The 12,440-nt window shown below is 36.6% G+C and overlaps 1 protein-coding gene across 2 annotated transcripts in view; it reads left to right on the top strand.

Moving 5' to 3' along the window:
- Positions 1-4,770, top strand: part of TYR (tyrosinase) — a 134,794-nt gene extending 130,024 nt beyond the window's left edge. For both annotated transcript variants that reach the window (XM_032852841.1, XM_032852840.1), the window contains one exon: positions 4,486-4,770. In XM_032852841.1, coding sequence (XP_032708732.1) covers positions 4,486-4,715 — 230 coding nt within the window. In that variant the 3' untranslated portion in view covers positions 4,716-4,770. The remainder of the gene's footprint in view (positions 1-4,485) is intronic.
- The last annotated feature ends 7,670 nt before the right edge of the window (positions 4,771-12,440 follow it).

Here is a 12,440-nt window from a genome sequence, read left to right as displayed (position 1 = left end):
CATCATTCAGGTACTCATTTTTGTAATTACTTAAGTGTTTTCCATAAAAGGCAGCTGATGTCTGGCATTTGTCAAATATTTCTCTTATAATTGAATTTAGTGATGCTTTTAAAAATTGAGCAGCAGGTGATTTTGTTGCACGCATAACTGATTCAAGGTGAGACCAAAAAGCTTTGGCAATGAAAGCTTGTGTCCTCAATGCTGTTGGTAAATGTGTTCCTGCTTTCTATATAGTACTGCTCTGTTGAGAGCCTCCTAAACCCAATATATTCCCAAAGACCTTGATATTTGATGTTAAAAATGAGAGGAGGAGACATGATCATGGTAACTAGAGAGCCTCGTTCTGCAGATGGGATTTGATGATGGGCTTCTCTCATTCACAGATGTGTTCAATAGCTATGATTGTCTACACAGAATCTTGTCTATGTATTAATAATTATTTTAATGTATTCATGCCAGGTGGTGGTCCGGTTTCCTTTGCCTGGAATGGCTTGCCATCAACATCACATGCTCAAGTTCTATTCATTCTTCTACTCAGTGAGAAAGTCTTCTGGGAAGCCTTCCTTGACTCCCCAGACAGATATAAGAGGTCTTACCACCACGATTCCATTGTATCTTTTTACATACTTTCATCATTGCAACATTACTCTTGAAATACTTAGCATGCTTGTTGGTCTTTTTTTACAGTTATTGTTTTCTTCAGGCCAGGACCTCTGCTTATGTGTCTTTTCACTTACAGTGCCAGGACCACCACTTGGCATATCATGTGTCTCATGGAACATTTACTGTATGAATGAATCGACAAATGAATGAATAGAAGAATGAAAGATAAAACAAATAAGACCTAATACTTGCTCTCAAGAATTTATGATCAAGTCTGAAAAGACATACGTATAAGTAATTATTAACACATAGACAATTGTGTCAAGTGACACAAGGGAGCAAAGAAACAGAGAGTCTGAGAATACAAAAGAAAGTTGAACTAAATAAGTAATCAAAGCAGGTTTGAGAGAGAAATTTTTATCGGAAGCTTGTTCCATGGAAATATCATTGAAATTACTATAGAATAATGAGAATTAGTAACAGTTATAAATTGCTTTCTAAGTGCTAAGGTATTATACCAAGAGCTATATATACATTGTCTCATTTAAATATTATAGGCAAACCTTTTAAGTTATAGATTTGTAATTCATTAAGTTATGATAATGGTCCCAAACTAACTGATATATTTGTTGTGTGAGTCAATGAGCATGTGATTCGAACACAATAGAGCAGAAGACAAACAGAATAAACTATTATTCTGAAGAGAAAGGGTGACATGAAATAATGGAACTTTGGGTAAAGATAGAAAAATTCTGATATTAAGAAAGAATTTAAAGGTGCACTGTTTGGATAGCTGATAGCTGAGAATGAAAGGCTGAATTTCGGTTTGGAGCCACTAAGAAATGTAAAGAGTGTTTCAAAGAAGACCCTTGGTGACAGTAAAAATTGAGACTACTTGGAGTGGACTGAAGTAGAGAAATTGTAAGAGAAGCTGGACAGCAGAATAGATGTAGAAATATTATTTTGAAATTGTGATTTGGGTTTAAGCAGAGCCAGAAACAGAGGAAATCAGATTTCTTATGTAACCTCTCTGTCCTCTGCAAGACATTTTAAATGTATTTTATATATTGAAGTAACTACTAGCAGAATAAGACAGACATTTGTAGTCACTCTTTCAAACTAATTTTAAATATATTGAAAACAGTAACATTTTGATGTTTCTTTTTAGTTTTAGCTTTTTGACTTTTATTGTTTAGATTTAAATATCAAAGTTATAAGTCATTTGTATAATTTATTTGGTAATATTTATCCTTTGCAAGTTGTTATCCCTTACTGGTGAAGAGAAACTCTAAATTGCAATATTGTTCAAATTATGCTTAGTGGGCTCTTGGAATTATAGAGGTAACTTAGTAACAGCCGGCAAAAAGATGGGGTCAAGGAGAGAAGAAAAAATAATGGGAAAAATGAACTGGGTTTTAGCCCTTTAGCCCCACATAAGCCAGAGAAGCTCACTTTTACCTCCTTTGAATGAATATTGGGCTTTAGTACTATGATATTCATTTGTAACAAATTCTCCTGATTAAAAAAAAGAATAATCCTTCATTAAAAAACATTTAGAACATTATCAAGTTCATGGCCAACAGTGTGACTTCCATTTAAAAAAATTTTTTTAAAAGACCTTAAGTTGGGGGCGCCTGGGTGGCTCAGTGGGTTAAAGCCTCTGCCTTCGGCTCAGGTCATGATCCCAGGGTCCTGGGATCGAGCCCCGCATTGGGCTCTCTGCTCGGAGGGAGCCTGCTTCCTCCCTTCTCTCTCTCTGCCTGCTTCTCTGCCTACTTGTGATCTCTGTCAAATAAATAAATAAAATCTTTAAAAAAAAAAACCTTAAGTTGTGTACAGCTTTAAAGATTTATTTCTTTATTTATTCATTTGACCCTGGGACCCTGGGATCATGCCCTGAGCTGAAGGCAGAGGCTTTAACCCACTAAGCCACCCAGGCGCCCCTCCATTTTAAATTTTATTTCATGTTGCTATCCCTGCTTTCCAAGATAGGTTATTAGATAAATATTCCCTTTCTCATTGGTTTGTGTATCTCATTTTGATTATATACGGAGTTCATATATAATTATAATTCCAAAATTTTGTAAGTTAATTACTCTATTGTCTATTGTGGTGGGTATAAAATCAACTTTTAAAAATAATTAGGACTTTCAAAAATGCAAATGACAGAAACTCCACAGGAATGAGATTATATTAAAAAGGGGAATTTATTGGTTTAAAAAAATCCAAGGATGGAATGAACACTCAAACTCTGGGAAAGGCAGAAATGCAGCTGAGACTGAAGAACAGCAGGAACCAGGAAACTAAAAGCCCTAATTCATTCTCTCTCTCTCTCTCTCTCTCTCTCTCTGTATCTCTCTGTTTCTCTGTTCCTCTGTCCTCTCTCTCCTCTAGCTCTCATCTCTATTTCTTGGAGTGCGTTCATCCTGTCTTCCACAAGTTGAGATGTAAGCCTGTCATAAGCTCTCAAGCCACCTGACAACTCCAGCACAGTGATTTCTGAGTAAAGATTCTGATTGGCCCACCTTGAGTCAGTGGTCTCCTATGTACTGAGCAATTATACCCAAGGAAAGAGTTCATAATAAAATGTTATAGGGATACCTGGGTGGCTGTTAAGCATCTGCCTTCAGCTCAGCTCATGATCCCAGGGTCCTGGGATCCAATCCCACATCAGGCTTCTTGCTCAGCAAGGAGCATGCTTCTCTCTCTCCCTCTGCCCCATCTCCCTGCTCACGGTCTCTCTCTGTCAAATAAATAAACAAAATCTATAAAACAACAATAACAAAACAAACAAAAAAGGTTAAAATTTCTGCATCAGTGAGGACGGGAAGGTAGGGATAGGGAGCAAATGCAGGTTCAAAGATCAATGGCTTAAATATATTACTTGACTTACTGCTCAAGCAGCAGTCTTTGTATGTTGTTGAATATCAGCTCCACAATTTCAGGGACCAGAGCTGCCTCTTTCTTGTGATTCCACAACACCTAGGGTTTAATCTGGACCACATGGTCCGTGATGGCTCATGGACACACGATCTGCATTCCAGATAAGCAAAAAGGAGAAAGGAGAAGACATAGCTTCTTATTTTTAAGGAAACTGCCGAAAAGTTACACATATTGCTTTTGTTCAAGACTTGAGTCACATAGACATAATTTGGTGCAAAAGAAGCCCAAGATGCACTCTCTGGTTTTCTTTGTATACAAAATGAATATGGAGTATCTTAGAGTATCTTATAAGTAGTGATGGTATTTTTAAATCAAACAGAAGGATACAAGTTACTAACTCCCAAGAAAATATAATATAAAGAAATGTAATCATAGCACCATCTTTGTTTCCACTGTGAATATTTATATACTAAAACCAATGAAAATCCTTGATGTGGATTTGACCCCAAATCATGAATTATTATACTGAAAAGACGGAGGAAAGAAAAAGGGAGTTGTAAGAGAACAAAATTATTATTTCTGTATGAAGAACTCCAGATAGAAACCTGATGAATTAAAAGATGGTAATATTTGCCTGTTATTTAGAAATGTGGAAGCAAATATCAGAATAAAGATCTGAAAGTTATGGTAGTTGACTTGGTTGTAGACACTGAATAATTTATAGGTTAGATATTATCAGTCAATTTTAAAACATTCCAATGAGGTGGGGTTATGTTCCTGTTCTCCTGATGAAGAAACTAAGGCATAGGAGTATTAAGTGTGAATTTTCTGAGCTCTTACAGCTCATAAGTGGCAGAGCTGTCATTCAGCCCCAAGCATCTGACTCCATAGTACTCTGCAAAGATAATGATGATGATGTTAATGATAATGATGTTGATGATGATGATGGTGCAGCTAATGATGACAACAGTCAAAACATGGGATATCTTTCTGTTTCAGAACGGGACATTTTTCAGGATTACATAAGGCCCTACTTAGAACAAGCAAGTCGAATCTGGCCATGGCTCACTGGGGCTGCTGTGGTGGGCTCGGTCCTCACTGTTGTGCTGGGAGGGATCACTCGTCTATTGTGTCGTCGTCGCAAGAGAAAGCAGCTCCATGAAGAAAAGCAGCCACTCCTCATGGAAAAGGAGGATTACCACAGTCTGTTGTATCAGACCCATTTATGAAAGGATTAGGTGATAAAGTAAGGCCAACAAGGCCCTCACTTTAAATCAAATGATGTTCAAGTTCCCAGGAGTTGTCCCCAGAGCAATCCCTGGCATTTGTTTATGAAGACTATTATCAGGATTGATAGAAACTGTACCCACTCCTCCTCCAATTCAGGTAGAATACACCTCTGCTTGCCTCACTGTCGTTTAATCATTCCTTTAATAGTTTTCCTCAAACCCATATTTCTAAGAAAAGGACGCCATTTAGTAACGAGTAACTGCTACCTGTATCTGAATGAAAATGCTCTTATAAAAATGTGGGAATAATTTTGATCTTTCCTCCTGATTGTTTAATGAAATGTTTCCTTTTATTGTCCCCTTCCTTTGATTTTAATAAAATAGTAACAAATCCACATTGACTCTTTTGAACTTGAGAAGTACATTTCTATTTTCCTCAGAAAGCATAATGTTTCCTTTGTATTTTATATTCTTGTTCCAATGTGTTAGGGACTTCAAATAGTCAACAACTTTCACCTCCTTCCTGCCATAGTTCTGACTATGTGTCTGAAGGTCACTGAAAATAAAGGTCACGCCTGTATGATAAATCTGGCTAAGTATCTATCTCAAGATATACTCATTAAATATGTTGATAACAGTGATAATCCTATTGAAAGCTTTTTTTTTTTTTAAGTTTCTAAGAAGACTTTTACTAGAGGACATTAAAATGCTACAAAATATGTGAAGTTTGAGAACTATTATGTGAATTGCCTTCTTGCAGTCCTAGTAAAATCACATTTTTGTTTCTCTTGGCTATTAATCCTTAAATTAGGATATGCAGATAATCCTGTTCCTCGAATTTTTGGTTCCCATTGAAATTCTAAGAATAGTACAATTTATATTACATTTCTATTATAGCTATGTATAGCATAAAAGATAAGGACCAGTTGTTGGAAGTTATAAGGGACCATTTTGGTCCAATAAAAGGAAAAACTGTCCAATACTCAGAGCTTTCCAAACCCAAAAGGTGCACCCTTAGAAAATCACAAGTGGTCACCACTATAATTCTTCTCATAAAGGTTGTATGGCTAATTCAACTTGAATTCTACAAAAAGAATTTAAGTATTAAGTCTATAGTAATACTTATATCTCCTCAGGACTCTTAACAACTCCCTATTTAGAAACAAGGCCAAGCATGTTCCACAGAAAGTCCCTGTGATTCTTCCACAGTATTCCAGGGTGTTTCACCAGATGCCAATCTGCACTCCCACTGGATGTCCAGCCTCATTTGCTCTGTCCTGGTATCCTCCATCTTTCATTTCTCTTATGCTTAGTCAGCATTTGTCTGCTCAGCATTTTCAATATAACTTTAGATTTGCTACTTGATTTGCCTTTCCCACCTCATCTCTGGACACTGTTTTCCCACTGTCTCTTAATGCCAAGATTTAATGACAGAGTTGTCTACATCTCTGGGAGAGTATTTAAAAGGAGACCAACAGACCTGTATGGTACCTTTCAACTAAAATATTCTATAGTTCCCGTTAAGCTCTGAAGCACTGTGTTCAGATTGTTTATGAATGCATTTAAAAATGAGTGGACTGAAAAATGGAGCTCTTAAAAATGCCTTTATCTGGAGAAGACTGAATAGAGAGTTAAGATCATATAACTTTAAATGATTACATTTCACTTAGTCCCAGTTTCAATTTCAAAGAAGAGCAAGAATTAGCCTATTTATACAGATTGGTCAAATGATCTTGGCTAATTTTCATTTAGGATAAAGAGAAATTCACAATTATTGCTGAAGTAATATCTTTGACTCTCAGAAATTACTAACAGTTAATAAACTCAAATAGAGTAATATGATCTTCTAACTCTCGTTAGTCATCAGACTTACTGACTAACTTGCCTAATTTCAGATGATTAGTGAAGAAAAGTCAGGCAAGGGATGGGGTACAGTGTATTTATTTAGACAGTGGGGGTTCTGGGGGGCTTGAGGGCAAATATAAGGGATTCTCTCCTCAACTTGGCCTATCACCTACCAGAAAAAAATTTTTTTTCTTAACATTGGCAACTGAGGACTGGATTCAATTTAACTGGGAATTGGAACCAGTAAAACTGAGAACAAAAAGTGGGAAAAAAAAATTTGGAAAATGATCTCCAGAAGATTCTGAGGAAGCTGTAATAGGGAACATGGTTGGTTGCCTTTAGTCAAATCTCGGCACACAATGCAGTTACTTAGTAAGGTTTGACTTGGAGGCAAAATTTTAGTCCAAGAGGTATTTTTAACCATTTTTACAAAGCACCTCAAACAGAAGTCCACCCCAGAAATTTTCATTGCTCCTGACAGTGGTCTGTCGTTCTTTTCTTTATCACAAGACAATTCCCTTCTTTATCACTGCATTTCAAGATAGAATATTGTGTTGTTTCTCTAGAGGCTCAAGGTATTTACTTGTGTAGCAGCAATATCTGTGATAAAACCACCACCACACTGATTCTCAGTAAGGTTTTCTCAATGAGGTACCCAAATTACCTGACTGATATTTGAAGATACCTGACAGTTTCATTAAATTCTTACCAACATTATATTCCGCGGCATTGTTTTAGAGTGTGGCTTTTATAAATTGCTTCATTTTTGGCTCTGCTTTTTTTCTATTGCTACATTACAGGTCACATTTTGTTACAGAGAAAGGAATAAGCAGCTGCCACTCTTTTTGTTCCTCTTTCTGTGTTTTATTTTAAAAAAAAGAGTATTTTTAGTAACCAACCTTTCCAACAAGTCAAATATATAATTCTCCATCTGTAGAAATAAGTATGTGATGGGTACAAGTCATTTCAACCAGTGTCTCTAGAAGGCTGACAACTGGCATTGATGGTTGATGTTTTTAAATAGCCTTTTCCTTGTTTATATGGGCTTTATTTGAAGAACGTTTTTCTTTGCCATCATAAAAAGGGCCTCATTGGAGCCTCCTATTGTTAGCCTGTGCTATTCTGGAGGGCATGTCAGTAGAACAAAGTTCCACTCCCCTTCTGATGAGACTCCTTCTGAAAGCTGCTGAAATGCAAGTAAAAAGTGGTTTTGTGTTTTTTTGTTTTTTTTTTTTTTACTTTATCCTGCTTATTTTCAAAAGCATTTGCTAGTTTGTACAGTATCATGAATATAAAATTGCCTATGGCAACTACTGGAGGTCTTAAGGGCTTTCAAATCGTTCAGCTATTTAAAACTATATGGGAATAATTTGAGTATTTCTTTAAAATATAAGCTTTATTAAAACTGTAGATAGCCCATGCTTATCTAATTGTTTTTTAAGTTCCTTTCTTAATTAGCAAGATAAGAAATGATTCTTATAACTTCATGTTAATGTACCAATTTTGGTGTGCATTACAATCATAATCATAGTGATTTCCAATTTCTTATTTGAAAATAAATACCAGAGATGTTGCAATCTAGTGAGTAGTTATGATTCAAGAAATTCAAGAAGTTCAAGAAATGTGTTGAGTGCTTCATATTATATGAACTCATTTACTTCTGTGTCAATATGGGAATAAGTATTATTTGTATTTTCAAATGAGGAGACAATGGCTTAAAAAGGAGACATACTTCGCCTAAGTTCACATGCCAGTTTACTAATTTAGTTAATTTAGCTAGGGTCCAATTCCAATTCTTTGTTCCTAACTATAAATGCCATTATTGTTTGTTACTCAATTATGCTGGTGTGCCATAACTTGCCAGTTCCTTGCTATGGGAAATTTAGGTTTTATCTAGTTTCTCTTAATTAAAAATTTTTGATTCCCATATAAATGCACAGGGTTACATTGGTTTCAAGGGCATGGTATAATGACTCAATAGTTTGGTATGTTTTATCTAGTTTTTAAATTGTGTTTAGTGCTGTATGGAATATCTGGGCATTCTTGGCGTCTAGTTTCTCTTAAATTATCTTCCAGGAGTTCAATCTCTGGATCAAAGCATATGAATAATTTTATGTCTTTTCTAATGAATTGCCACAGTGCTTTTGAAAAGGGTTGCACAGATTTAAAAATGCAGAGATGAAGTCTAAGAATAAGAGATCAAAAGGAATGAAGGAGAAAACAAAGAGGTGAAGAACTTTGAAGAAGGAAGAAGAGTTGCAATTCTTTTTGAACGGAAGACTCTAATTGCCACTTGACGCGTTGCTGCTTTCCATAAGTCTTTTTTAGAATTATAACATCAATTTAATGGGCAGTTTTTTTTTTCTCTCACAAAAATTAGAAGAAAATCCAGACTCAAGCAATTTTAGAGAGATGGGACATAACATGCATGTAAATTGGTCTCAAAATAAGATGTACATCTTGGCTAGATATAGAAGTGTGTGCATCAAGCTATCAGAATCATGCAAGAAAAACAAAACCAAAAGCAAAAAATCCCAGCAACACTAGAATCCATCCATCCTTGGAAGAATGAGCACAAGGCCTTAAAATAGACTGAATCAATGGAGAGTCAGAGTCAGCTATGCGGATAAATAAGATCACGTAAACAGGGGTAGTGAAGGCTGGGAAGACTCTGAAAACCAAGCCCCGGGACAAGTTTGAATGCTTTTATTTTTAGTGCTTTTGAGAAATACTCTGCCTAGAATTTGGTCAGTCTTTAGCAGATCATGTCAGTTTTTAAATACTCTTGCAGAATAACTGCAAAGCATAGATGTATTTATATCAATGTGTGTGTGTGTGTGTGTGTGTGTGTGTGTGTGTGCGTGCTCGCGCGCATATGTGCCATGTACAGAGAAACAAAGAGAGAAAAAACAGAAAGACAAATTGACCTCTCTCCAAAATCAAAGCCAACTTTGTTGTTGATTGTATTAGTTTTTATTGCTACTGTAGTAAATTGCCACAAACAGTGGCATAAACAATATAAATTTGTTATCTTGTAATTCAGTAGACAAGAAGTCCAATATGGGTCTCATTGAGCTAAAATCAAGGTGGCAGTAAGGCTGTGCTCTTTATAGAGGCTCTGGAGAAGATTTCATTTCCCTGTTTCTCGGCTTCTAAAAGCCATCTACACTCCATAGCTCCATCTTTTAAAAGCCAGATAGATTATATCACTCTGGTCATTCTTCTGTAGTCATCTCTTTGATCTCAAAAAGAAACTGACAAATGAATTGAACTCATCAAGTTCACCCATTAGATGAGGTAGTTAGGTAGTCAACAAAATCATGGCAAGCACTGACAGACTGTAGCCCACAGCCAGAATGCTGCCTGCCACCTGTTTTGTAAATGAGGTTTTATTGGAACACAGCCACATGCATTCATTTATGTTACACACTGCCAATGGCTACTTTCATGCTACAGTGATAGAGTTGAGGACTTGCAGCAAAAACCATATGCCCCCACCAAAGTTTATGATATTCACTATCAGGTCGATTACTGAAAATGTTAACTGACTCCTGGCCTAAATCAAATCAAGAAATCATGGAAGAGAAATAAATTTAGATACAAAACCATGAAAGACAATTTCACCTTAACAACTCTAACAATAGTTCCTTTTCTTATTATTCTATTTTGCCAGTTTATTAAGATATAGAGTTCTTCAGTAGAGAGAGAAATATAGACACAATTACAGTTTATGTGTGTGTATCTATATCTATAGTGTAGATTAGGAATGATTCACAAGGTTGCAATCTTGAATTATACATATAAGGTCTATGAAATTACCAGATAGGATATCCTTTGTTTCTGCCAACAAATCAACAAACTTCCTACATTTTTATTCATCTCATTTTTATTTTCTGCTGTTCCCATTTAAATATCTTTCCTGCTGTCAAAGCCCCATCTCTATAAACTTGAGATCCCAACCCTTCTGAACTCCTGGGTAACCTTTACTTCATTGCTTTTCCTCCTTTCTTGTGTCTTCAACTCTTCCCACTCAATAGGACCCTTGGCACTTTAGCATTTATATATGCTCACCTTAAAAACAAAATCACTCTCCTTTGACATCACATTTCCCCCTAGCTTTTGCCCTATTTCTTGCCTCAAACTGTTTAACAGAACTCTTTAAAAATATGTGACGATCACAGGGTGTTATATACAACTGATGAATCATTGAACGCTACATCTGAAACAAATGATGTACTATATGTTGGCTAATTGAATTTGAAAAAAAGAGAAATATAAACAATATAAAAAATAAAAATAAAAAGGTGTGATCTCTATGTCTTTGCCTCCTACTTACAATTCAACCCAGTCCAATCTGTCCTCTGTTTCCACCTCTCCACTGTAACCCTTTTGGCCAAGATCACCAATGGTCTGAAAAGTGCCAAATCTGATGACATTATGGTACTCATTCTACTTGATCCTTGCTTGATCTCTTTTTAAACTTTTCCCTTAAGGTTTCTGGAATAGAACTCACTTCTTCTCAGCATCTCTTATGTGCTCAGCTCTCTATCTAGGCATACTGAACATTTCTTAGTTGGGCTTCTCTGAGAAACAGACCGAGGCAGAAACTTACATGCAGGAGATGTGTTAGGAAGTACTTGTAGGACTCACACTGCTGAGAGAGTAACAGAAGCAGGTATGGAAGTAAGAGAAAATGGAATCCAATGGAAGGCTCACCAGCTCTACAAGGAACTCTGCAGCTAGAATGGATATGAATAGTAGATATATATATAATACACATAGGTGTATTATATGTATATGTGTATATATATGTATTATAAAATAATATGTATTAGAATGGAAATGTATATAAATTATATATTATACAGAAATTATATATATAAGTGTATAAAAATTTATGATAAGGAATTAGCTTATACAATATGGGTAATTATTAAATAAATCTGAAGTCCTTAGGGCAAGCAACTCAGGCGAGAGGATAACAAGCAAACTGGAATCCCAAGAACATGAGCTGAAATGTCTTCATAGGTCGGAGTCTCTTCATTCAGGAAAGGCCGAGCCCTGTTGAAAGGGCTTCCAACTGTTTCAGCCAGGCCCACTCAGAATAATCTCCCTTTTGACCAACTGAGTGGGGCCTTGGACGATACCTACAAATTCCCTTCGTGGCAGCACCTGGATTAGTGCTTGACCAAATAACTGAAGATGTGTGAATGGGACAAAATGCTTCTTCCAGCTCTAGCAGAGAATATTCCTTGTGGCTCATTTTAGAAGCATAGCGGGAATTCTGGTGCAGGAGTTCATCATAGCCAAGTTGATAGAGCAAAAGCTATTGCACATGGTAAGGAGACCAGATCCTCCCGATTGGGAGCCATTCTCAGGCTGCAGCTTCTAATGGACAAGCTGGCAGCTTCAGGGCGGTGCGGTCTGAGATGGAGTCTTTGGATCCCATGGTCATGTGCTTCCTGCCACATCTCCTCTGCTGTACAATGTGAGTATCCTAGGATCCCTGCCGGAGTCTGTTCTAAAGCTACATCTCCTACACTTGGTTCCGACTTACAGAGCACAGACACCAGAGAGCTTCTCAAAACTACTGGTGCCCTTCTCAGAGCTTCTTAATAACTTTGGATATTAGATGTTTCTTGAAGACTTACCATGAGACAGTCAGCAGGTGGTCTTTCCCGTCCTGTTCACTCTATCTATCCTGGTCTACCCTTTGACCCTTCCTCCACCATCAGCCATGGAGTTCTGACCTTTCACTTCCCTTTAAGTAGGGCCATCTTTTCCTCAAATATCCAAGAGTGATCCTCGCATCACGTGAGCATGGTTTTCTGGGATTCTTTCAAAGATTTTAAATTCTGTATCATGGGAGATGCTCCGCTT

The sequence above is a fragment of the Lontra canadensis genome, unplaced genomic scaffold (genome assembly GCF_010015895.1).
Source record: "Lontra canadensis isolate GAN:19392208 unplaced genomic scaffold, GSC_riverotter_1.0 scaffold7, whole genome shotgun sequence".
NCBI lineage: Eukaryota > Metazoa > Chordata > Mammalia > Carnivora > Mustelidae > Lontra > Lontra canadensis.
Note: the sequence above shows the minus strand (reverse complement) of the source record. Positions and strands in the feature narration are given on the sequence as shown.